This window comes from Mustela nigripes, chromosome 17 (genome assembly GCF_022355385.1).
Source record: "Mustela nigripes isolate SB6536 chromosome 17, MUSNIG.SB6536, whole genome shotgun sequence".
NCBI lineage: Eukaryota > Metazoa > Chordata > Mammalia > Carnivora > Mustelidae > Mustela > Mustela nigripes.
In genome coordinates this window covers 7,688,168-7,712,347 of record NC_081573.1, presented here as the reverse complement: position 1 = coordinate 7,712,347, position 24,180 = coordinate 7,688,168, and the positions used below count along the sequence as shown (strand labels likewise).

The window sequence follows — 24,180 nt, the reverse complement described above, 5'->3', positions numbered from 1 at the left end:
ATTTTGCAATGCTTGTGGTATTTGTCAGCTCTTTTAAATATGTTATTTGTTATTTTTTCATATTCTAAGTTTTCACGTTCATACCCAACATTTTTTTTTAAGGTTTTATTTATTTATTAGAGCGCGAGCACTAGCACAAGCAGAGGTAAGGGAGAGGGAGAAGCGGACGCCCAGGTGATCAGGGAGCCCGATCGGGGGTTCGATCTCAAGATCCTGGGACCATGACCTGAGCTGAAGGGAGACGCTTAACCTACTGAACCACCCAGGCAACCCTCGTACCCCAATTTGTGTTAGTAATTTGTATTTCTTTTCTATAGGAACGCCCCCTTCCCCATCTCCTCCACGAAACTCCGCAAATTCTATCAGCCCCGTTAATGACTCATTGGTTCAGAAGAGAAATACATTCCCAAACTGTGCGATCCCTGGACAGTGGCTGTTCCTCTTTGCAATTGTTTCCTTAAAAGCAAAATGGGGATCATAGTAGCCCCTAAACCGCAGTTGTTGTTAAGTTTCAATAAGCCAACGCCTGCAAAGCGCTTAATGCTGGCTTGGAACGGAGTGAGCAACGATAAACCCCTGCCCCACTTTACGCAAAGAATTCGCAGCTCCCAGACGACCCGCAGCCAAGCAAGAGCACCCAACTCTCCTCCAGTCCGCCCCTCCTCGCGCGCAGGGGGTGATGGGCGGAGTCAAGGATTCCTACTTCCTGGATTTCCTCCCCCTCCGAGGAACAACCCTCTTTGCATGACTGGCAGTAGGAATTAGCCAGTAACGATTGGAGCGAAGACCGGGGACTAGGCCCATTTAGGAATCGCTCATCCGAGTTGACCAATGGCAAGCTTTGGAGGGTGGGTTCGTCCCTGAGGCGGGACACGGAATGACGGGCGTCTGTTTTGACTAATGAGAACTCAGCTGGAGTGAGCCAGGGCCAGTCAGAAGCGAGAAGGCCGGATCCTGGGGCGGGGCTGGAGCTTCGGCAGTTGAGCCGCTCGCGAGGAGGGGTGGCTGTGGAGAAGGTGAGAGGCTGCGAGAGTGGCGGGGGCGCGGGGCAGGGGGGGGGTCCTGGGGGGGGGGGGGGGGGTGGGGGGGGGGGGGGGGGGTCATGTTTTGTTTCTCGCAGGAGGGTCTTTAATGGGAAAAGTGTGTAAAGCTGGAGACAGCAGGTGGTCAAATACAGACATTCTCTTATAGCCTTGTGATTTAATGGGGGGGGGGGGGGAGGAGAGGGGTGATTTTAGCGCGGTGTGGAAGAGAGGAGGTCCTTGAGATGAGTTACAAGCCTTGATCTGGGTGCAGGGCAGGTGAAGCTACGCGGAGAGAGAGAAGGAGCGGACAGAGGACTTGGAGGATGGAGGTGTGCCTGGGCGAGGTGTGAAGTCATATGGAGCGTTTATCTAGGGCTGAGTATATGCCAGGTTTTGTAAGAATGACCCTTAAACTTCCTAACACCCTCCCGGTGGTTAAGACTGTGGGATCTGGACTTGGGTTGCCTGAGTTTAAATCCTGGCTTTGCCACTGGCCCTGCTGCTGAATGTCAGGCTGGCTTCGGGCAAATTCCTTAACCCTATGTGCCTCAGCTTTAGCATCGTTAGAATGACTTCATCTCTTCTCTGTACCACTCACCTACTGTCCTCACCCAGTCTCTTGGCCTCACATGCTCTTTATATAATGATAACTCCCAGGTGCCTGTCTGCAGTCTGGATCTCTCCCCTGAACTCCAGACTCGCTTGTCCAACGGCAACTCTTCTTTCCTTGGAAGTCCAACTGACATCCATGCTTTAAAAAGCTTGTCCCAAACCAAACCTGTAGCTTCCCCTTCCAACCTCCAAACCTTGCTGATGGCACTTCCATTCTTCCAGGTACTCAGGGCAAAAACCTTGGAGTTGTCCTTGACTCTGTTTTCCCTTGCCTGTGTGTCATCTGCCAATCCGCAAATCTCATGCGTCTATCTTCAGAACACTTCCAGAATCCAGCCCTGTCTCACCACCTCCCTTGCTACTGCTCTGATTCATGCCATCACCTGCCCTAACCTGGTCTGTTGCAGTGGCCTCCTCGCTGGGCTCCTTGCCCCTCACCTGGAGCCCGTAGTCGAGGGTTCCTGTTGAAACAAAAATCAGATCATGTTGCTCCCTGGTCCAGGCACTCCCACACTTGCTTCTACTTCGCACAGTACAAGACCTTGCCAAGCCCACAGGACACCACCTGATTCGGCTCTCCCTCCAGCCTGCCCTCAGACTCCTGCCATTCTCCCTTATTGACATTGTTTCAGCCTCCCTGGCCTCCTTGTTCTTCAGACATAGCAAATACATTCCCAGCTGGGGAATATCCCTGCTGTGCCCTCTGTCTGGGCAATGTTCCCTCTAGATGTCTGCATGGCTTCTCCCTCACTTCCTTCAGGTCTCTGTTCAAATGTCAGATCCACAGACCGGCCATTGCTGACCACCCAAGCTAAAATAGCTTCTGTTACTCCCTGGCCTCTTATCACCTGGTTTTGGTTTTCTTCAGTTAACACCACTTACCCAACTTATATTAGGGTTTGTTTATATCCCCTGGCTTCTTAGATTCCCAACCCCCACTAGAGTATTGACTCCATGAGAATATAGTACCTGGAAGGGCCCATAGGGCCCTAAAAAAGTGTTACTTGTATTATATCATCACCATCACCATTTCTTGGTGGGGAGGAGAGACTCCCTGTGGTATAGGGCAGGGTTGTTGAGCTGGGAGAGTCTTGTGTGGGGTGGTGGGGTCATGATGGGGTAATAAACTGGGCAGACTGTGGTATCCAGGGGCAGAAGCTCTCAGATCTCAGTGCTGGTGGAGTTTGTAGAAAATGCAGATTCCTGGGCTCACCCCCCAGTTCTACTTCTTTAGATTTGGGATCATGCCCAAGATCCTGCATTTTTTTTTTTATTTTTAATTTTTATCAAGCACCCGAGTTCATGCTGAAGGTCTGCAGTCCTCACTTGAAATAACAGACGAGTTTGGAGCTTGGACTGGAGCTCTTTCATCATTAAACTCCCCCTCTGGGGCTACCTACCCCTCCACTGGGCAGTGCTGGGGACACTGGTGATTGAGACAGCTCCTTACCTAGCTTGGGAGTCCGAGAGGGCATCTGACAGGAATGGACATTGGAGCTGGGACCTGGTGACACAGCAATGAACTGAGGGGAGAGGACTTTGTCTGTACCTCCAGTGCCTAGAACCCTGTTTCCTGGCCTCTCACATAAATTCACAAGTAGTCCCCAATCTGTGCCAGGCCCAGGGTGCTGAAGGTACAAGAACGAACAAAATGGCTCTGCCTTCTTGGGCTTCTGGTCTGTCAGGTAATCGTCAGCTAGTTGCACAGATGGTGGACAGTTGACCGGGTGCCAGGCACTGTTTGAAACTCCGTACATGTATTAATTACTCTAATCCCCACAACCATCCTATGTGAGATGGGAGCTCTTATCATCTCCACTTTACTGATGGGAGAAGACCCAGAGAGGCGAAGTGCCCTGGGCCATATTGTGGGTAAGTGGAGGAGCAGGAGCTGAACCCAGGAGTCTCTGTCCTGCGGTGTGGGTCATGCTTAAGGTACCAGGCTTAAGGTACCATGCTTAAGGATGGTGCCTGGAGGGAAAGGAGCAGAGAATTATGGGAGGAAACAGAAGCGTAGCTGGGTGATGGGGAGGGGAACCAGTGTGCCAGCCCCTCACTGCAGGGTTCTAGGCAAACTCAGTTTCATCCTTTGTGAAATGGGGGATGGTTACAGCATCTACCTGAGAGCAAAATTAGGACAAGTCACTGATGGGTGCGTGTAGTCCTCATCTAAGGCAAAAAGCGTTTGAGGAATAGTAGGGAGGGTATTTGGATATTCTGGGGATGGGGGGAGGAGTGGGCTGCAGTGTGCACTATGGAGAGGCAGGTTGTGGGGAGTCCTTAAAGGCTTTCGTGTTTATATATTCCAGGAGGACAGGGTGGAAGGCTCTTGTCTGTATTCTGGGGGAGTACAGGGTGAGGGGAGGGGGATTCTAGCCAGCTAAAACTCACATGGTGGGGAGTGGTAACTCAGGCCAAGCGTGTGTGTGTGTGTGTGTGTGTGTGTGTGTGTGTGTGTGTATGTATGAGAGGTGTGGGGGTCATATACTGTATAGGACAGGCCAGCTAAGTCCTGGCCAGGCCGGAATCTGTGATGTTGGAGGAAGCCGGTGCTGCAGCCAGTATGAAATAGCTGTCGTGACTGGGGGCTGACAGAGGCAGGGATTTGCCCGTGTCCTGTGTGGGAGATGGTGATGTGGATTTGTTTTAGGGGAGCCCAGCGTGGAAGATTCTCAGCTTCCACCCTAGGGCAAGGACTGTGAAATCGGAAATATCCAGGGAGCGCTATTGGGTGGAGGAGGAGCCAGGGACAGTGATGTAACCCTGGAAACCGAGAGGGGAGTCACCTTAGTGAAAGATGAGAGGGAAAGGCCCCAGGGTCGGAAAGCTGAGTGTGCTTGTGCGTGTGTGCTTGCGTGCGTGTGCGTACGTGTATGCGCGTGTGCGCTGAAGCCGTGATGTCACTAGGCCCGAGAAATGGGGTCAGGTGTGTGGGCCAGAGTGGGGTGCTGGGGTGTGCACGCAGAGCGCTCAAGGTTGAAGGGCTGACGTCATGGGTTGGTGAGGGCGGGGCCTCGAATGCAGGGTCTGGAAGCTGAGGCGAAGAGCTAGGAGAGTCTTGGGACTGGAACGAAACCAGCAACCAGGATGAGCCACTGGTCACAGAGCAAGGACAGAGGATGCAGGTAGAAGGACACGGTGCGGAGATTGGAAGGGGGGAGGGAAGCGGGGCCTGGGGAACCCCCCCAAATTGGGGGGGGAGCAGGGAGGGGTGTTCTGGGAAGGCTCTCCAGGGAAGAGAGGTGGAAAATATTGGGGGGGTATACATAGGATTTGGGAGGGAGCAGAATCTAGGTGAAATGTGGGGATAATGTAAGACAGGCTGAAAATGGGGGTAGATCCCCACTGTGGCGTAGAACCTTGGGCAAATATGCAGAATCCAGGAGGAAAAGTAGGAGGGAGCAAAATTTAGGTAGAATATGGGGAAACCCATGGAGAACATGGGGGCTGATTTACGGAGAAGGGGAATGCACCCCCCCCCCCCCAATCTGGGAATGCAGAATGGCAATAAGGGACTTGGGGAAGGGAGTGGAGAGGGCTGGTTTCACGTATGTGGTAGAAGGAATGAGGCTGAGATATGGAGGGAAGGAGGGAGGTTCTGCAGCGGGGAGGGGTGGGAGAGTCCAGAATCTCCAGGCCCTCTGGGGCATGAGCGATGGGGAGCTGGCAGGGGTGTGGGTTTATTTCATCAGCAAGCTGGGCGCTCACGACAAGCAGCGGAGAAGAAGGGATGAGGGGAGGGGAGCGGGCGAAGTTTATGAAGTGTGGGAGGCAGGTGTGTGTAAGGGGACAATGGAATTCAGCGAGAATATTCAGGGGCTTAATATCTGGGGACTGAGGTGGAGGCAGATGACATCAGGGCAGTTGGATTCCGAAAGGCCCTGTGATTTAGTGAAGGGCTGCTATTCTCTGGAAGAGAGTGGGGAGCTTATGCGGGGGAGTGGGGAAGGAGGAGAGCAGGGGTGGGTTGGTGGTGGAGATGGGGTGGGATGGGCCCCTTTATTTTTCTGTCACCCCCCGGAGTTGGGTACCACGAGTGGGGTGGTGAATTGGGCAAGTGAAGGTGTGCAGCTCCTCAGGCGTTCTGCGGGTACCTCCAACGCATTGGTAACCAGAACGGCGCAACCATTGATTGGCCCTCGGAGCTGGAGGGGCGGGGTCGGGGGGGGGCGAGGTCTAGGACACCCGGTGGGGCGGGGCCAGCGCTGCCTGGCACCCGCACTGAGGACCAGGGGATGCAGGATGTATTGAAACGTGTAGCCATTTGTTGGCCCATAGGTCAGAGATTATTAACCCCACCTCTGCGCCTCCAGGGAATGTGAGAGTGGCTAATCGTGAGAGTGGCTAATTGTGAGAGTGGATTTGCAAGGGGAAGAGGTCTCACGATTTCATCAGCCGCTTCCAAAGACAAGAGACCCCTCCCCCGAATAAACTTAAGAGCTTAGGCCTAGAGACAGAGGAGCCTACCAGAATGTCTGGGGCTTTGGCGGTTGTCCTTGGGCTTTTGAGAAAGGGGAATCTGTAGATGGGCCTGGGGGGGGGGGGTCTGGGAGCCCCTGAAATTACTTGCAAAGGGTTATGGGTCTATTCATTTATCTGGGGAGATCTTGTTCAGAGATCTCATTAGACTATCAAAGGTGCAAAGACTCTTAAAAGGTTAAAAACCACTGACTTAGTGTTTTGGGGCTCATCATTTTCTGGCCTCACAATATTATATTTTCTGTATCAGCCTTTAGGAGGAGTTCTTGGGGAAGTGTGAGGAGCAAAGGATGTGGGGGAGAGAAGGAGCCCAGGCTTTGGAGAGATCCCCATGATCTGGGTTGGGGCAGCCCTGGGTAGCTCTGTTTTGGGGGCAGCTGTGGGACTCCGCTGAGCCTCAATTTCCCCATCTGTCCACCAGCAAGAAAAATGAGCTTGCCTTGTTTCTGTACTGCCTTTCAAGACACAACAACAAATAATAATGATGATGTTGCCAGTATGTGTTTTAGTGATTGCTGTGTGTCGGACGTTGCTCAGTTTGTCCAAAGATTTTAACGTGATTAACTCTTAATCCTTACACCAGTCCAAGGAGATGAGCACGGACATCCTTTTGTGGGTTTACAAAGGCCTGTGTGAGCGCCATCTGGCCCAGTAGATCTCATCTCTGTCCCTCCCTCATGCTGACCTCGCTGTTCTTGGAATAAATCAGGAACATCCCACCTTGGAGCTCTTGCCTGGCTGCTCCCTTTGCCTGGATACTCTTCTCTGAGATAATAACCCATTGCTTTACCCCCTCCAGGTCTTTGCTCAGAGAGGCCTTCCCTGGCTACCTTAGCTAAAAGAACAACCCTTACCCCCAGCATCTCCTTTTTCCACTACTTCCCTCCCTTTTTCAGACATTTTTATACCTCTGACTGTTGCTGCCCTCTTGAGAGTGGGGCATAATCTGGTTTGTCATCATATCCCAGCACCCAGGATGGCATGTACTTTAAAGATAAGGAATCTGGCACCAAGAGAGTTGAAGTAACTTGCCTGCGTATGTGCACATAGCTGAAGCTACATGTGAACTCAGGCAGCCCAGGCCTCTCATTCTGCACCAGCCGCTAAAATCCAGGCTGAAGGCAGAGATCTGCCCCTTTCTTCCACCTCATAGAACTAACAGCAAGTGGTAACTCATTGGCTAAGAGAAGGGACTTAGGCTTAGAACAGACCAATTAATAAGGTCGATTATGAGTTCACTAGACATGATTTAAGTGTGTCATCGATAATATACAGTGCTGCTGTTCTCTCGATTTGAACCACTTTTTGCTAGATAGCCATATGCCCATAGGTTGCCTCCTCAAGGAGCCGGCCCTGAAGCCTGACTTAAAATCTGCCCTTCCTGACCTCAGTATTCTCTGTCCCCCTTTGCAGCTTGATTTTTCTCCATAAATGTTTGAATGAATGAATGAATGAATGACTAATTAATATATAATGAGTATGAGGATTAATAAATTAATAATAGTATTAAGCATGGTTCTCTTGTCAGAAACCATGTATTCTGTTAGCCAGCACGTGTTGGGTATGGACACAGTTCTACATGCTTTTATGTGTATGGTCCAGTTTAATCCTCATGACCACTCTGTGAGGTCGATGCCGTTATTATACCCATTTTCTAGATGAGAACAAGAGGGAGTCTTTTTCCGAAGGTGCTGAAGCTGGTGAATGGCAGAGCCAGGATATGAATTCTGGCCTTCCAGCTTCGGAGCCCAGGCTCTCAGCCCCTCTGGGTCTCTGTCTCATCCCTCTCCCCAGTGACACTGGCCATGGACCAGCCAGCTGGCCTGCAGGTGGACTACGTCTTCCGGGGTGTGGAGCATGCTGTGCGGGTGGTGGTGTCTGGGCAGGTGCTAGAGCTGGAAGTAGAGGACCGGATGACGGCTGACCAGTGGCGGGGCCAGTTTGACGCCAGCTGTGAGTGTGCCTGCCTGGGGTGGCTTCACCTGTCCTTCCTCAGGATTACCTTCCCCTGAAGATGAGGCCAACCAGGAACCTGCCCATCTGCCTCTCCTACCTGACAAGAGACTCTAACATGGGGAGGGGGTGGAGGGCTCATCCCTCTGGCCAGAAGCACGAGAGGTGTAGAAAGTTGAAAAGCTTGGATGCATTGCTCTTGGGCTGGGCAAGTGGTCAGACTTCAGGAAGGACTTTTCTCTCTACCCAGTCATCGAAGATCTGACTCACAAGACGGGGAACTTCAAACAGTTCAACATCTTCTGTAACATGCTAGAGTCGGCTCTCACCCAGGTAGGGGCCAGGGCTGGGGGTCAGGGGAGGTTTCTGTTTTCTGGATCCCTGGGGAGGTAGATACCCAACTGATATATGCAAGACCCTCTACCTTGTATTTCCTTAAAGGGACAGGGCTATCTTTTTCATTCCCAAATGTAAGTGATAGATACTCTCATGTAGAAAATTCATGTCACAGAGTAATGTAAAGAAGAGAGTAAAAGTCATGTCACAAAGAAACGTAAGGAAGAAAGTAAAAATCACTTTACTCCAAATACTCATTCCTGATGATATTTTATTAATATTTTGGTGAAAAGCACCCCAGCCATTTCTCTATTTCTTTGTTTACTTGTGAAAGTGTGTGTATGTGTGTGTATTTGTAGATGTGTAATTTTATATAGTGGATATACTTCCCAAAATATTCTTTAACCTGTTTTTAAAAGATTCAACAATATTTTATAAACATTCAGTCACATCAGTGAATATAAGTATTCATTCGTGTCATTTTTACTGAGTATCTCCAGTGTGCCAGGCACTGTGATAGCCATTGGGATATAGCAGTGAACAGAAGAGACAAAATTCCTGTCCTTACGAAGCTGACATTCTAGTGGGAAAAACAGAAAGTTGAAAAAATATATAATGGCAAATAGTTAAAAGTATTAATAGGAAAAAAAAAAGCAGGCTAGAAGTTAGAGTGGTAGGGATGCTACTTAGACATCATTTTAAAACTATGAGCTACATTATTTCTCTGATTATAGAGAGAATTTGTACTTGTAAAATTATGACAGTGAAAGAGTGTGTGAGTTAGAAAGTGACAGTCTCTTATAATCCCGTCTATCCCCTACTTTAGACTGTTAACATTTTAGCATGTATAGGCAGTGTAGCATAATGGCCAAGAGCATGAATTCTGAACTCCTACTCATCACTGCTACTTAGTAGCTGGGAACCGTGGGCCAGTTACTTCCCCTCCATGCCTTAGTTTTCTTTTTTTCTTTTCTTTTTTCTTTCCTTTCCTTTCCTTTTCTTTTCTTTTTTTCCCCTTTCTTTTCCTTTTTTTTTTTTTTTTTTTTTCTAGAGAGGGGGGGAGAGAGAGGGAGAGAGGGTGAGTGTACAAACAGGGGCAGGGGGGTGGGCAGTGGGAAAGAAAGAATCGAGCCCAGTGTAGGGCTCAATTCAGATCATGACCTGAGCTGAAGTCAAGAGTCAGATGCTTAACTGACTGAGCTGCCTGGGCACCCCATGCCTTAATTTTCTTAACTGTAATGTGGGGATAACAGTAGTCCCTATTTCACAATGTGGTGAAGATTAAATGACCTCTTTATAAAAAACTTAGAATGGCGTCTGGCTCGTAAGTGTTTTACAGATACTGTCTTTTTATTTTATTTTAATTTTTTTAAAGATTTTAAATATTTATTTGACAGAGATCACAAGTAGCAGAGAGGGAGGGGGAAGCAGGCTCCCTGCTGAGCAGAGAGCCCGATGTGGGGCTCAATCCCAGGACTCGGGGATCATGACCTGAGCCGAAGGCAGAGGCTTAACCCACTGAGCCACCCAGGCGCCCCGATACTATCTTTTTATTATTGTCATCAACTTCTGAGTTTGTTATCCTTATTAGGGGTTGCTTAGTATTCCATTATACCCAGGTGGCATGATTTGTTTAACCTAATGGTTCTCGAGATTTTTGGTGTCATGATCTCTTTATGCTCTTAAAAATTGTTGAGGGGCGCCTGGGTGGCTCAGTCATTAAGCATCTGCCTTCGACTCAGGTCATAATCCTGGGATTATAGGATCCTGGGTCATGGGATCAAGTTCCATGTTGGGCTCCTTGATCCACGGGAAGCTTGCTTCTCCCTCTCCTGCTCCCCTTGCTGTGTTCTCTCTCTTGCTGTGTCTCTCTATGTCAAATAAATAAATAAAATCATAAAAAAAAATTATTGAAGACATCAAAGAGCTTTTGTTTATGAAGGTTTTACCTATCAATATTTGCTATATTATAGATTAAGTTGTCTTATAAATTAAAACTGAGAATAACTTAAAGATATTTATGAATTCACTTACAAATCACCATAATAAACCAATTACATATTAAAGAACGTTCTAATGAAAAATACATTTTCTTTTTTTTTTTTTAAGATTTTATTTATTTATTTGACAGAGAGAGAGATCACAAGGAGGCAGAGAGGCAGGCAGAGAGAATGGGGGGAAGCCAGCTCCCCACCAAGCAGAGAGCTTGACGTGGGGCTCAATCCCAGGACCCTGAGGTCATGACCTGAGCCGAAGGCAGAAGCTTAACCCTCTGAGCTACCTAGGTGCCCCAGAAAAATACATTTTTTTTTTTTTAAGATTTTATTTATTTGAGAGAGAAAGAGTGAGGGAACATGAGAGGGGGAAGGTCAGAGGGAGAAACAGACCCCCTGCTGAGCAGGGTGTCTAATGCGGGACTCCAGGATCATGACCTGAGCCAAAGGCAGTCGCTCAACCAGCCGAGCCACCCAGGCACCCCAAAAATACATTTTCTAAAACAAAATAAATTAGTGGGAAATACAGCATTATTTTACATTTCTGTAAATCTCTTTAATGTCTTGCTTAATAGAAAACTAGATCCTTTTTTTTTTTTAAAGATTTTTACTTATTTGACATGCACGCGTGCACACACACACACACACACACACACAGAGAGAAGAGAGTACAAGCAGGGGGAGCCACCGGGAGAGGGAGAGGGAGGAAGCAGGCAGGGAGCCTGAGGAGGGGCTCAATCCCAGGACTCAGAGATTATGACCTGAGCCAAAACCAGACGCTTAACTGACTGAGCCACTTGGGCACCCCCAAAACTTCTAGATTCTTATATGTGCTTCTGCATTCAGTCTGTTGTGATTTGTTTTGGTTGAAGTATATGCAGAAAAATCTCTCTCATATACCTATGTAGTTGGAAAAGGGAGCCCCTTAATCAGGGAATTGTGCAAATCCTTCTTTGCTAACATACTAAAAGTGGGCAGGTGGTAATTTCTTAAAGATTTGTTGCAGTGTGGAGTCCAAAAGCCTATCCGTGAACATGATCAGGTTACATTAAAATCTATGGATGTATCTTGAACTTTACTTGGATCTTTTACCCATCTTATGATGTCATGCGATGGTCATTTAGAAATTATGGTTCAGGGCGCCTGGGTGGCTCAGTGAGTTAAACCGCTGCCTTCGGCTCAGGTCATGATCTCAGGGTCCTGGGATCGAGTCCCCATCGGGCTCTCTGCTCAGCAGGGAGCCTGTTTCCCTTCCTCTCTCTCTGCCTGCCTCTCTACCTACTTGTGATCTCTCTCTGTCAAATAAATAAATAAAATCTTAAAAAAAAAAAAAAGAAAGAAATTATGGTTCACTGAGTTATATAGATCTTCCAAGTGTTGACACATTTTTTTTAATACAATATCAGGAAGTCACATTTGTTAATATCCTCCCTGATCTCACCAGGGAAGTCTTTCAACATCAAGAAGCTATCAAGCACCCAGTGTCAGATCCAAGTTTTCCAAAATTCTAATTTTTGCTGTGAAGTTTGAATTTTACCATTGGCAACAAATACCGGTAGCTGTTTTTCTTGAAGTGACAAGCTGACTTTGTTCATTTTTGAGAAAATGTCTGCCAGACACCCAAGTCTGAATAACCGTAGTTATGTCTGTCAGTCGTTGTTTCAAGTAAAAATAGTTTACCATGAAAAAGTGGCTAATTTAGACCTAAGCTCGATTACAGAAGTGTTCTTCCTGAGACAACTGTCATACTTTGGAATGCCACAGAATGTGTGCTTCCCATCGTGTCACAGAGTAGTAAAATGCCATGTTCTCCAGGATGGAGATTGAATAAAATTAATGATTTTTACTGCTTCACCAAGAACATTCTAGATTTGGGGCACCAGGGTGGCTCAACTGGTTAATATCTGCCTTCGGCTCAGATCATGATCTCGGGGTCCTGGGATCGAGCCCCACATTGGGCTCCAGCCCCACATTGGGCTTTCTGCTCAGCGGGGAACCTGCTTCTCCCTCTCTCTCTGCCTGCTGCTCCCCCTGCTTGTGAGGTCTCTCTCTGTGTCAAATAAATAAACAAAATCTTAAAAAAAAAACAAAAAGAAAAGAACATTCTAGGTTTGATTTCCTGTGTTATGTTGTTCGTTCCTTTCTTCTTCCTTCCTGGCTCCCCACTGGGACTACGGGGCAACAGAGAATACAGTGACTACTACTACATTGATGCCGCTGGCTTGATGTGTGCTGATGGGTACCATTGCTTTTACCCACAATTGTTTTGCACTGTTGGTATAAATGCCAGCAAAGCAAAAAAAGGCACATGACATCTTAGTATTATTATGGAAATTGTTTTGACCTCATGGATTCCCTGAAAGGGTCTTGGGGACCCCCATGGGTCTTCAGGCAATGCTTGGAGAGCCACAGTACTAAGCTGTCTCCCATGGGTGAGCATTTAGGTTTTTTCCTGTTTCTCCCTCTGACATCCTTGTGCCAGCCCTAAGGCAGGGCCATCTTGATCATCCTCCTCAGTGTAGGAAAAGCCCAGCAAGCCCAAAGAATGGATGGGGTGTGGCCTGGGTAGGTGGGTTGTGTGCTCTGGGTGTGGCCCTGTCGGGTTGCCCAGCATTTCCTCCCGTCCTCGTGCTCTTCCAACAGAGCAGTGAGTCGGTCACCCTTGACCTACTGACCTACACAGATCTGGAGTCCCTGCGGAATCGCAAGATGGGGAGCCGCTCAGGCCCCTTGGCCTCCAGATCAGCCCAGCTCAACTCCAAGCGCTACCTGATCCTCATCTACTCTGTGGAGTTTGACAGGTGGGGATAAGGGACTGGCTCTAAGCTCAGGCTGGTGCGCAGGTGGGGATGTGGTTAGAACTCAGGAACCCCCTGAGGGCAAGGGCGGGGGTGGGGGGCGGGTGTTGCCTTTGGAATCTTCAGGGTTGAGATTTGTATCATTAAATACTGTGTTGGGCTATAAATAGAATAACTATTATTCGTGCTTGAAACAAACAATAGTTTATGACACAACAAAAAGTTTCATTAGGGACTCAGGCTCCCGCTGTTTTGTTTTGTTTCCTTTTGTCATCCCTGATGTGTTGACTTTTTGACCTCCATACTTACCTCTCATGGTCACAAAATGGCTGCTGGCCCTCCAGGCACTTATTCTATATCAAAGCCAAAGGAAGAGAACGGGGCTGTACTTGTTATGGGATCTACCATTTTTATCAGGAAAGCAAAAGTGTTCTTAGGAAATGCCCAACAGATTTCCTGTAATACTTGGCCAGGAATGGTCTTGTGGCCTTTCCTTAATACGTGGCCACAAGCAGTCACATGCAGGGGATGCTAGGATAATAAGCCTGTATATTGGGAGGCAGCAAGGCAAAAGGGTGCCAGAAATGGCCATTGGGGAGCCAGGGGATGGTGTCTGCTGCATCTGATTTTCTAGCGGGAGGATGTCAGTCCCAGATGCATAGCATCTGGTGGGGCAGTAGATTGAGGTGACTTACCTTTCTTCAGCCAAGAGGTGTTGCAGGTTGGGCCATTTAGAATCTACCCCTGTGGAATCTGAATTAGGACTGTGCTTGGTGGCAGGTTCACTCCATCAGCAGTGAATGACAGGGGAGTCAGCTCAGACTCCACCAGGCCTGTCGGTGCCGGTGGTTCCAAGTCTGCTAGATAAGGGAGTCTGCCGGCCGGCAGGTGGGTGTGAGGGGCAGGGGAGCAGGGAGTGGGCTCGAAGCTGCATTGGGAACTTAAGTCTCTAGGAATGTGAGGTTTTTGGAATTGGGGGTTTTCATACTCAAAGGCTCTCAGGTTCTGGTAGTTGCCCTTGGGTGGATTCTTGGCCTCTGAGCTGCCACGGTTCTAATCCTCCCCAGGATTCACTACCCGCTGCCCCTCCCGTACCAGGGCAAGCCAGACCCTGTGGTCCTGCAGGGCATCATCCGCTCACTGAAGGAGGAGCTGGGCCGCCTTCGAGGGCTAGACGGCCCGGATGCTCGGGACACTCGCGACACGGAGATCTGGCATCTGAGGGAGCAGTGAGTCTGGGAGGGGAGGGCGGCTGGGGCTGGGGGGGCGCCTCAGGGCCCCGTGCTCCGGGCTACTGGGAGGATGGTGGGCCCTCATTCACCAGGTACTTATTCTGAGCCCCTCCTCTGTGCCTGCCTCGTGCTGGGTGGTGCTGGGGACACAGCACTGACGGAGACAGTCCTGGCCCTGCCCTCCTGGGACTCCCAGTCGAGTGGGGGGAGATAGCTCTGTCTGCAGACAGTTACGATTCACAGTGGGTGGAACGTGGGAAGCCCAGAGGGGAGACTGGAGCCTGCCCAGTAAGGGAAGGGTATTCTAGGCAGAAGGAACAACATGTGCAAAGGCATTGTATTTGGTAGGATGTGGTGAGAACAAGGGGACTAGGAGAGTAAAGTGAAGAAAGCAAAGTCTTTTTGGCATGTTTACTGAGTACCTACCAGGTGCTATGCCTTGTGGGGTGCTGAATCAGGGACTCCATCCCCACTTGGAGGGGGCCCCATCCATTGGGTAGGGCAAATAATATTTTTATTTGTTTATCTTTTTTATTTTTTATTTTTTAAAGTCAGGCCCCACACGCAGCATGGAGCCCAACACGGGGCTTGAACTCGCAACTCTGAGATTAAGACCTGAGCTGAGATCAAGAGTCGGACATGGCACAGTCAGTCAGAGCCACCCAGGCGCTCAGTAACAATAATAGAAGTAACAATAATAATTATTACAGCAGCTAATGTTTATTGAGGATTTCACTGTGTACCAGGGATTCTGCTCAGTGGTTTATGACTTCATTCCTTTAATCCTTGTAAGGCAGGCATTGCTGTCATCCTCGTTTTGCTGGGGAGGAACGTGGAGGCCCAGAGAGGTTAGAGAATTTGCCCCAGTCACAGTGAGTAATATGGCCAGGCTAGACCTTGAATCTGGGCAGCCAGCACCAAGCCCCCTTTGTTTCCTTTAGCTGCTGCGCTCTGTTCTGTTGGCAGCTGCTAGGCTGCTCGGCCAGGACTGAGTGTTGGGGCTGACGGGGAGGAGTGGGAGCTTACGGAGCTGGAGAGCCTTGTGGGTCCTCCTGGAAGAGATTGGCTGTGCGTTGCTGGGAAGCAGCGCAAGCTTTGTCCTCAGTTCAGCCTTAGGACTGGTTTGTGTGGATGTATGTGTTTCCCAGACTGGCCACAGCGTGGTGCCCTTTGCCCTTCAGAACCAGCCAGAACTAGCAAGGGTAGCTTGAGATCCTATAGCTGGTCAAAGGCTTCTTATCTTCCTCTTCCCAACTTCCTCTTCCTAACTGGAGTTCGGGAGTTCGGGAAGACTCCAAATTCATTCATTCATCCATCTGACATTTTCCCGGTTTGTATTGTGTGCCAGGCACGCTGCCCAGCCCTAGTTAATGCCTCTTGAGCCCTTACTCAGTGTCAGACATGATCCCAAACACTCTTCATAGATTCTTACAACCTTATAGGTGGGAATTATTATTTTTATCATCCCACTTTGCAGAGATGTGAGGTCAAACTGCCCAAGGTCACCCAGCTTGTAATAAGAGATGTGAGGTCAAACTGCCCAAGGTCACCCAGCTTGTAATAAGTGGGGTAGAGTCAAACATAGTCAATCTGGCGGCAGAACTCGGGTCCCTCACAGTGGCCAGACGGCTGGAGGATCCAGACAGAAAACAGATAATCACACTGATAAATGTTAGCTTTAGGAAGGAAATGTACAGAGAACCACAAAAGCAGAGAAGAGAGAGACGTGACCTAGCCTGGCAGCAGGCAGGGGATGTGACATTTGAAGGTGAGAGAGTGTTCCAGAAGGAAGACTTGTATTTGCAAAGAGAAGCTTGGCTGGAGGGGAAGGTGGGGGGAGAGGAAGGGCAGAGGGACGTCAAATAAGTGGGGCTGAATGGGAAGCTCCTTGGAGAATATAGGGGAGCCACAAATTTTAAGAACTTTTTTGTTTTTTTAAAGATTTTTATTTATTTATTTGACACAGAGAGAGAGCACAAGTGGGGAAGCAGCAGGCAGAGGGAGAAGCAGGCTCCCTGCTCAGCAGGGCGCCTGAAGGGGGACTGGATCCCAGGACCATGGGATCAGGACTTGAGCTGAAGGCATTCGCTTAACTGACAGAGCTACCCAGGCACCAAGAAGTGTTTTATTAGGAAAAATTCCAAGAACACACAAAAGTAGACAATAGTATGATGCCCACGTCCTTTGCCTCCGATTCAGTGGTTATCTACATTTTGCCCATCTTGTTTGATCTGTGTACTCCCCTTTCCCTCAGAAGCAAATCCAAGATATCATATCTCCTCTGTAAATACTTCATTCTGTCTCTATGGTTAATGCATTCCCCATCCTTTGTATTTCCTGTGAAGTAGTTGTTAAACCTATAGGCTCATCAGATTTAGGTTTCTGGCAAGACGCCCTCCGTGGTAGTACTGTGTGCTTGCCTACTGTCAGGTGGTGTTGGGGCTGATGAGTTTGGATACGGAGACTTGGTTCCTTCTTATTAAGTTTCCATCAGCCTAGCATCTCTTGATACTCTTCATTTGCTAATTACCAGTGAGACTGAACAGTTTTTCATATATTTAGTAGCCATTTGGATTTCCTGTTTTGTCAGCTGCCTATTTTTCTTCTGTCATCTATTTCTTAGTGATTTCCAGGAACTCTTTATATAGTCAGGATATGAGCCCTTTGTTAATTTTATGTATTTCAGAAACCTTCTTGCCCTCTATAGCTGGCCTTTTCACTCTCTTAATAGTGTCTTTTGATAAACAGGCACCTTTATGTAGTTCTTAATTTTATGTAAACTAATTTATAAATTTTTTCTCGGAAGTTAGTGATTTTTATGTCTGTTTTTAGAATCCTTTTCTCTCAGTATCATGAAGCTGTTGTCCTGTATCATCTTCTATAATTCTTTGTCTTTTGCTTTTCACATTTATGTCTACAATATACCTGAAATTGATTTTTGGGGAGGTAGGAGAGCATTCATGGTTTTTTTCACATGACCAATCAGCCCAATGACATTTATTGGTAAGAGTATCCTTTCCTTACTCCCTAGCCATTTTCACCTTTATCATCAATAATGTTTATATATGTATCACACATCAGGTGAGGTTCTGTGCTCTGTAGTCCATTGTTTTGTCTGTCCTTGTGCCAGCACCACACTGTTAAAATTATTGTAGCTTTATAATTAGGCTGATACTGGGTAGAGGAAGTCTTCTGACTTTTGTTTTTCCATTTTAAGAATTTTTCTTGGTTATTTTTTGAAACTTACATTTTTTAAAAAAGATTTTATTTATTTTTCAGAGAGAGAAAGAGAGCATAGACAGGCAGAGGTAAAGAAAGAAGCAAGCCTCTAGCTGAGCAAGGAGCCCAATGTGGGGCTCGATCCCAGGACCCTGGGATCACGACCTGAGCTAAAGGCAGACTCTCAACCAACTGAGCCACCCAGCCTTCCCGGAAATTTATATTTCTCTCTCTTGTTTTTTTTCTTTACTTGATCAATTCCTTTTTTTTTTTTTAAAGATTTTATTTATTTGGGGCACCTGTGTGCCCCAGTGGGTTAAAGCCTCTGCCTTCAGCTCAGGTCATGATCCCGGGGTCCTGGGATTGAGCCCCAAATCAGGCTCCCTCTGCTTAGTGGGGAGCCTGCTTCTTCCTTCCTCTCTGCCTGCCTCTCTGCCTACTTGTGATCTCTGTCTGTCAAATAAAAAAAAAAAAAAAAATCTTAAAAAAAAAAAAAAGGCCTCTGCCTTCGGCTCGGATCATGATCCCAGAGTCCTGGGATGAAGCCCCACATTGGGCTCTCTGCTCAGCAGGGAGCCTGCTTTCCCCCTCTCTCTCTGCCCACTTGTGATTCTCTGTCTGTCAAATAAGTAAATAAAATCTAAAAAAAAAAAAAGATTTTGTTTATTTATTTGACAGAGAGGAGAGACAGTGAAAGTGGGAATACAAGCAGGGGGAATGCACGAGGGAGAAGCAGACTTCCTGGCCACCCAGGCGCCCTGGAAATTTACATTTCTTTATGAATTTTAGAATCAATAGGTTTTTCAATACAAAAACATAAAACTTGCTGGAATTTTTTTTAAATAATGGGCTTAAGATATTATTCTTTTTAAATAATCTCTACACCCAACATGGGGCTTGAATTCATGGCCCTAAGACCCAAGAGTTAGATGCTCCACTGACTGAGCCAGCCGGGTGCCCCAAAACTTGTTGGGATTTTTATTGGTATTGCATTGAATCTATAGAATAATTTAGGGGAAGCTGAAAAGCTGAAATCTGTATAAATAGTGTGTATTCTTTTTTTTTTTTTTTTTTTTTTTTAGATTTGATTTATTTATTTGAGAGAGACAGAGAGAGCATGAGAGGAGAGAAGGTCAGAGGGAGAAGCTGACTCCCCATGGAGCTGGGAGCCTGATGCGGGACTCAATCCCAGGACTCTGGGATCATGACCTGAGCTGAAGGCAGTCACTTAACCAACTGAGCCACCCAGGTGCCCCAATAGTGTGTATTCTAATATGTAAACAGTATACCTATGTGTTTATGTAGGTCTATATTTTGTTAGATTTTTCCATCTTTGGATGATTTTGCTAATGGTTTCTTTAAATATAAACCATGTTGATGTTAATTGAGAGACACAGAGAGAGCAGGAGTTGGGGGGAGTGGGAAAGGGAGAAGCAGACTCCCTGCTGAGCAGGGAGCCCCAGGGCTGGATCCCAGGACCCTGAGATCTTGACTTGAGCTGATGGCAGGTGCTCAGTTGGTTAACGGAGCCACCTAGACACCTGATAGTTTTATTTATATGTTGATTTTGTATCTAGTAACTTTGGTCAGTTTTCTTATTATTTCTTATAATTTGTAGACTTTGATTTTCAATACTTATAATCATTTCATCTGCAAATGACTGTTTTCTTCATTCTTCCTTAATCCTTCCCTTTGATTTCTTTTTCTTGCCTTATTGCACTGGCTAGGACATTGAGTGGCTATACAGTAGAAATTCAACTTATTTTCTGTTGGTGTACATTTTGGTTATTTCTACTCTTTTTGCTATTACAAAGAGTTCTGCAATGAATAGCCTGTGTGTACGTCTTTTTCTCAAGGAAGGTTTTGAGCATAGTAATGACCTGATTGGGTTTGCATCTTTAAAGTTTTATTTATGGGAGCACGGGTGGCTCAGTAGATTAAGACTCTGCCTTTGGCTCAGGTCATGATCTCAGGGTCCTGGGATCGAGTCCCGCATCAGGCTCTCTGCTTGGCAAGGAGCCTGCTTCCTCCTCTCTCTCTGCCTGTCTCTCTGCCTACTTGTGATCTCTCTCTGACAAATAAATAAATAAAATCTTTAAAATTAAAAATAAATAAGTAAGTAAAATTTTATGTATTTGTTTTAGAGAGAGAGAGATCGCATGTGAGAGAGTGCAAGCAGGGGAGGGAGAAGGACAAGCAGACCCCAGGCTGAGCGTGGAGCCAGATGAGAGGATCCATGCAGGGCTCAGTCTTAGGACCCTGAGATCATGACCTGAGCCGAAATCAAGAATCAGAAGCCTAGCCACCTGAGCCACCCAGATGCCCCATTGGATTTGCATTTTAGAAAGAGTCTTCTGGTGAATAGGAGGCAGTGTGAGCCGACTGAGAGTCTTGGAGGAAGTCCAAGGTCAGGACCTACCTCAGGGCTAGGTTTTCAGGGTACAGAGAAGGACAGATCAATGACTTATTTTGGCATTGGAACTCACAGGGCTGTGTTCTCCCCGTGGGATGAGTGGGAGTGATGTGGCCGTGTTCCTCATGTGCGGGAGGGGGAGAGATGATGGGACCATGGGGGCAGCTGGAGTGGTGGGGGTGCCTGCCTACCTTCGTGGAGCAGATGAAATGGTTCGTGCCCAGGCCATGGAGAAATGACAATGATGGGATCCTGTGAGTCCCCCTCCCTACTCTTGTCTTCCCTCTTGTCTTCCCCAGGGTTTCACGCCTGGCATCTGAGAAGCGAGAACTGGAGGCGCAGCTGGGCCAGTCACGCGAGGAGGCTCTGGCCGGGAGGGCAGCGCGCCAGGAGGCTGAGGCCCTGCGTGGGCTCGTCCGGGGCCTGGAGCTGGAGCTGCGGCAAGAGCGGGGCCTCGGACACCGCGGGGTCAGCCGCCGCAGCCAGGATTGCCGGCGCCTGGCCAAGGAGGTGAGGGGGTGTGGCGGGCGGCGGGGTGACCGGTGGCGTTTGGACCTCGGCTTCAGTGTGGTCCTCTACGTCCCTGTTCACTCCTGGCAGCTCGAGGAGGTGAAGGCTTCGGAGCGGAGCCTCCGCGCCCGGCTTAGGACGGTGAACACCGAGCTGGCTGTGTACAAGAAGGGGTGAGAGAGGAGGTCTGGAGGGGCGGGGCCAGGGACTGGATGGGTGGGGCCTGGGGAGCAGGAGGGGAGTCTGTGGGTGGGAGGGCGGGGCCCAGGCCGTAGGGTCGGGGCCTGAGTGAAAGGGAGGCTTAGAGTAGTGGGGGAGAGAGGGTTGGAAGGAATCTGATAGACTGCGTGGGGCGGAAAGTTGGATACGGCAGGACGAGTCTGTGAAGAGATGGACAGGGCTTGAAGGGTCAGTCAGGAGACTGGGGCTGGAGATAAGGGGGGGAGGGGTGGGACCTATGGATCTTGTGGAGCGAAAGGGCGTGGCCCAGCTGGTGGGGATCTGGTTGATGTCCGATGTTATTTATTGGGATGGGTGATGGAGTATTGGAAAGGGTTTCTAGGGAGCTGTGGGAGACCTCAGGAAGAAGGGTCCGGTGAAGGGGGTTTGTTCGGATGTAGGGAAGTGACAGGTTCTTTTTATGGGGGGAGGGTTCTCTGTGGCTCCGAGAGGGGCGGAGCCTGGGACAAGGTATCTGTGAGGTTCTGTGCAAGGGCGTGAATGTCTAGTTGATGAGGATGGACCTGAAGGTTGGGAGAGGGTGTGATCCGAGAAGAGACTTGAGATAGAAGTTGACATAGGAGCTGGCGGGTGGGAAACGGACGCTGGGCCCTGTGCCCGCAGGAGACGGACTCCGCCAGTGCCGCAGCCCCGGGCGCGGGAGGATCGGGCTTCATCGTCGCGGGAGCGCTCCACATCGCGTGGTCGCGGTGCGACCCGCTCTTCTTCCCGGGAGAGTGGCCGGGGGGGCCGGGGTAGAGGCCGCCCTGCCCGCCCCTCACCCTCGCCCACAGGTCTCTGCCCTGCGCTGCCCTGCTCGCGGTAGGGTGGGGGATGGACTGGCGCTGTGGAGACGTGGTCCTGTGACCCCAGCCTCTTCTCTCCACGCTCTCCCACCCCATCCTAGGTAGTCGCGCGCCACGTTTTGATCCTACAGCCTTTGTGAAAGCCAAAGAGAAGAAGCAGAGAGAGATCAAATTGAGGTTAGCGCCCATTTCCTCCTTACCTGTCCCTTTACACACACACCCCCGGGCCTGTGCACTTGTCCATCCTCGTCTCCCATCTGTCGCCATCGTCTGTCACCCGCTCTATCTTTCCCTTTCCCTGCTCCTGCTTTCCACCTTACCTCCACCTCCTTTCCTGCCCCCTGTCCCCAGGTCTGTGTGTCCGCATGTCTTTTCCTTCCCTTTCCTGTGTGACCTCAGCTGGGATACTGGCCCTGGCTGTGACCCAGAGGGTCCCATTGACGCCATTCCTAGCATCAGTTGGGTGCACAGGGTGGTGTCTCCTCCTCCGCTCCCTAGGCAGCAGCAGCAGCGGAACCGACTGGGCAGCGGAGGAAGCGGGGACGGTCCGTCCCTCTCCTGGTCTCGCCAGACTCGGCCCCCCGCTGCAGTGAGCGGCCGAGGGGACGCGGCTCACCGCTCTCGAAACCGCAGCTCCTCGGGTAACTGGGCTGCAGTGCGCGGGGCGGGCCGGCGGGCTGGGCGCCCCAGGCGGGCGAGCAGGGGAGGCTTGGCTTACTCTCTGCTCCCCGCTCTAGTGGACAGTTTCCGCAGCCGCTGCTCGTCCGCCAGCTCCTGCAGCGAGTTGGAGGATTTCTCCGAATCCCTTCCTAGAGGGTAAAACTTGGGCCCAGGGAAAGGACCGCCTCCAAACGGGAATTTGGGGTGTCTGGAAACAGGCTTTTGCGGGGAGATTGGGTGATAGGGACGGGAGCCTTGAAACCACCCTGGTGGGCTAGGTGGGAGGTGCCCAAGGCTCCTCGCGCTGTTCCTGAATACTCTCTTCCTGTCAAGCGTGCGCCGCCACGGGAAGCCTCCCAGCCCCACAACCTGGGGTGGGCCCAGGAAGGTGAGTGTCTTTCCCCAGATCTTGAAGGGGGTAGGGGTAGCAGGAAACCACCAGAAGCCCATCATTCCCATTCTGGGGCAGTCAGGTTGCCAAGGGGTCTTTTGAAATGCATCTGGACGCAGAATGTTTTGAGACCATTGGATTGGAGGGGAGTGTGGAGTTGGGTTGGGGGAGATGATACCTGCTGATGGCACCTGGCCTCAAGTGACCAGCTCTTAAAACATGGCCCCGCCTTCCTGTCACGTGTGTGACTCCTGGTAGTTCTTATCATCACTTTCTTTTCTTTTTTTTTTTAAATTTAAGATTTTATATATTTATTTGACAGACACAGATCACAAGTAGGCAGAGAGGCAGGCAGAGAGAGGGGGGTGGGAAGCAGGCTCCCGGCCGAGCAGAGAGCCCAATGCCGGGCTTGATCCCAGGACCCTGGGATCATGACCTGAGAAGTCAGAGGCTTTAACCCACTGAGCCACCCAGGTGCCTCTTAGCCTCAGTTTTGTAAATTGTTCAAAGGGGATGGTAGTAGTTTTCATCCCAGGGGGCTTCGGTGGAGATACCAGGAGGCGATTTTGTATCTAGTAAGTGTCCAGTTGGTGTCAGCCCCAGTTCTTTGAGGCCCTTAGGTTCAAAATTTCCATTGGGATCTGGGGGACGGGAATGGAGGGAGAATACCGAACCCCTCCTTCCCGTCTCCCCCAGCAGCAGAAGTCCACCCCTCTGGAACGCAGCCACCATCAGAGACGCCTGACCAGTTCAGGAGGCTGGGTCCCTATGAAAGGTGAGCCCGGAACTCCACATCTCTCCCTCCCCAGCCCCCTGGGCCCAAGGGAAGTGTGCTGGGCCCTCACGGCCACTGCACCCACACCCGCTCTCACAGAATACAGCTCCGACCACCAGGCGGCGGACATGGCCGAAATAGACGCGCGCCTGAAGGCCTTGCAGGAATATATGAACCGACTGGACACACGGTCGTGACCCCCACAGGGAGTACAGCCCCTCCATCCCCCCCACAACTGGATTCCGAGTGGGGGCGCTGGTCGGCTTGTCCATCCAGCCCCACTCAGGCTCCTCCTCTGCTGGTGCTCACAGGGGGTTTCAGGTGTGTGAAGCCTTGATTCCCCCCAACACACTGCATGCTGGGAGGGAGGGTATGTGCATTTTGTAAATAAATGTATTTGCCTCTGGGATCCTTCAGCTTATGACTGAAGGGTGTGGGGCTGGAGTAGGGAAGACGTGAGGATTGGGTGGTGGCTGTAAATGGGGCCTGGTGTCTTTCTGGGAGGCACTTTGGGGTTCAGAGTCAGGAAAAACTTGCCGACTCTCTAAAGTAATGAAGGGTGGTAGTGAGCAGCTCACCCTCAAAGGGGTCCAAGCAGAGATGTTGCACAGGATATCTTTGACTGAGTGCTAGAGGAGGGGTGTTGTGGAGCATGGTTCGCGGTCCCACGTGACCCCTGAGCTGCTGTCAGTGACATCTGGGCCAACTTGGTGCTGATTCCTGCGCTCTGACCTGAGACCTCTGGGTTCTGAGCTGTG

General features: G+C 49.6%; 1 protein-coding gene across 5 annotated transcripts; it reads left to right on the top strand.

Moving 5' to 3' along the window:
• The first annotated feature begins 963 nt into the window (after window positions 1-963).
• CCDC61 (coiled-coil domain containing 61) lies at window positions 964-23,831 on the top strand. Of its 5 annotated transcripts, none has more exons than XM_059383243.1 (14): window positions 964-1,016; window positions 7,911-8,069; window positions 8,320-8,402; window positions 13,043-13,200; window positions 14,265-14,426; window positions 20,361-20,571; window positions 20,662-20,744; window positions 21,415-21,584; window positions 21,698-21,773; window positions 22,095-22,237; window positions 22,334-22,412; window positions 22,590-22,644; window positions 23,344-23,422; window positions 23,522-23,831. In XM_059383243.1, the coding sequence occupies exons 2-14, from the start codon at window positions 7,922-7,924 to the stop codon at window positions 23,617-23,619; spliced, it is 1,545 nt and encodes a 514-aa protein (XP_059239226.1). In that variant the 5' UTR covers window positions 964-1,016; window positions 7,911-7,921; the 3' UTR covers window positions 23,620-23,831. The 5 variants fall into 5 exon arrangements, with proteins under 5 accessions (XP_059239226.1, XP_059239228.1, XP_059239227.1 ...); XM_059383245.1 differs by lacking the exon at window positions 964-1,016 and adding an exon at window positions 1,330-1,354; XM_059383244.1 differs by lacking the exon at window positions 964-1,016 and adding an exon at window positions 1,345-1,369.
• Window positions 23,832-24,180: the final 349 nt, after the last annotated feature.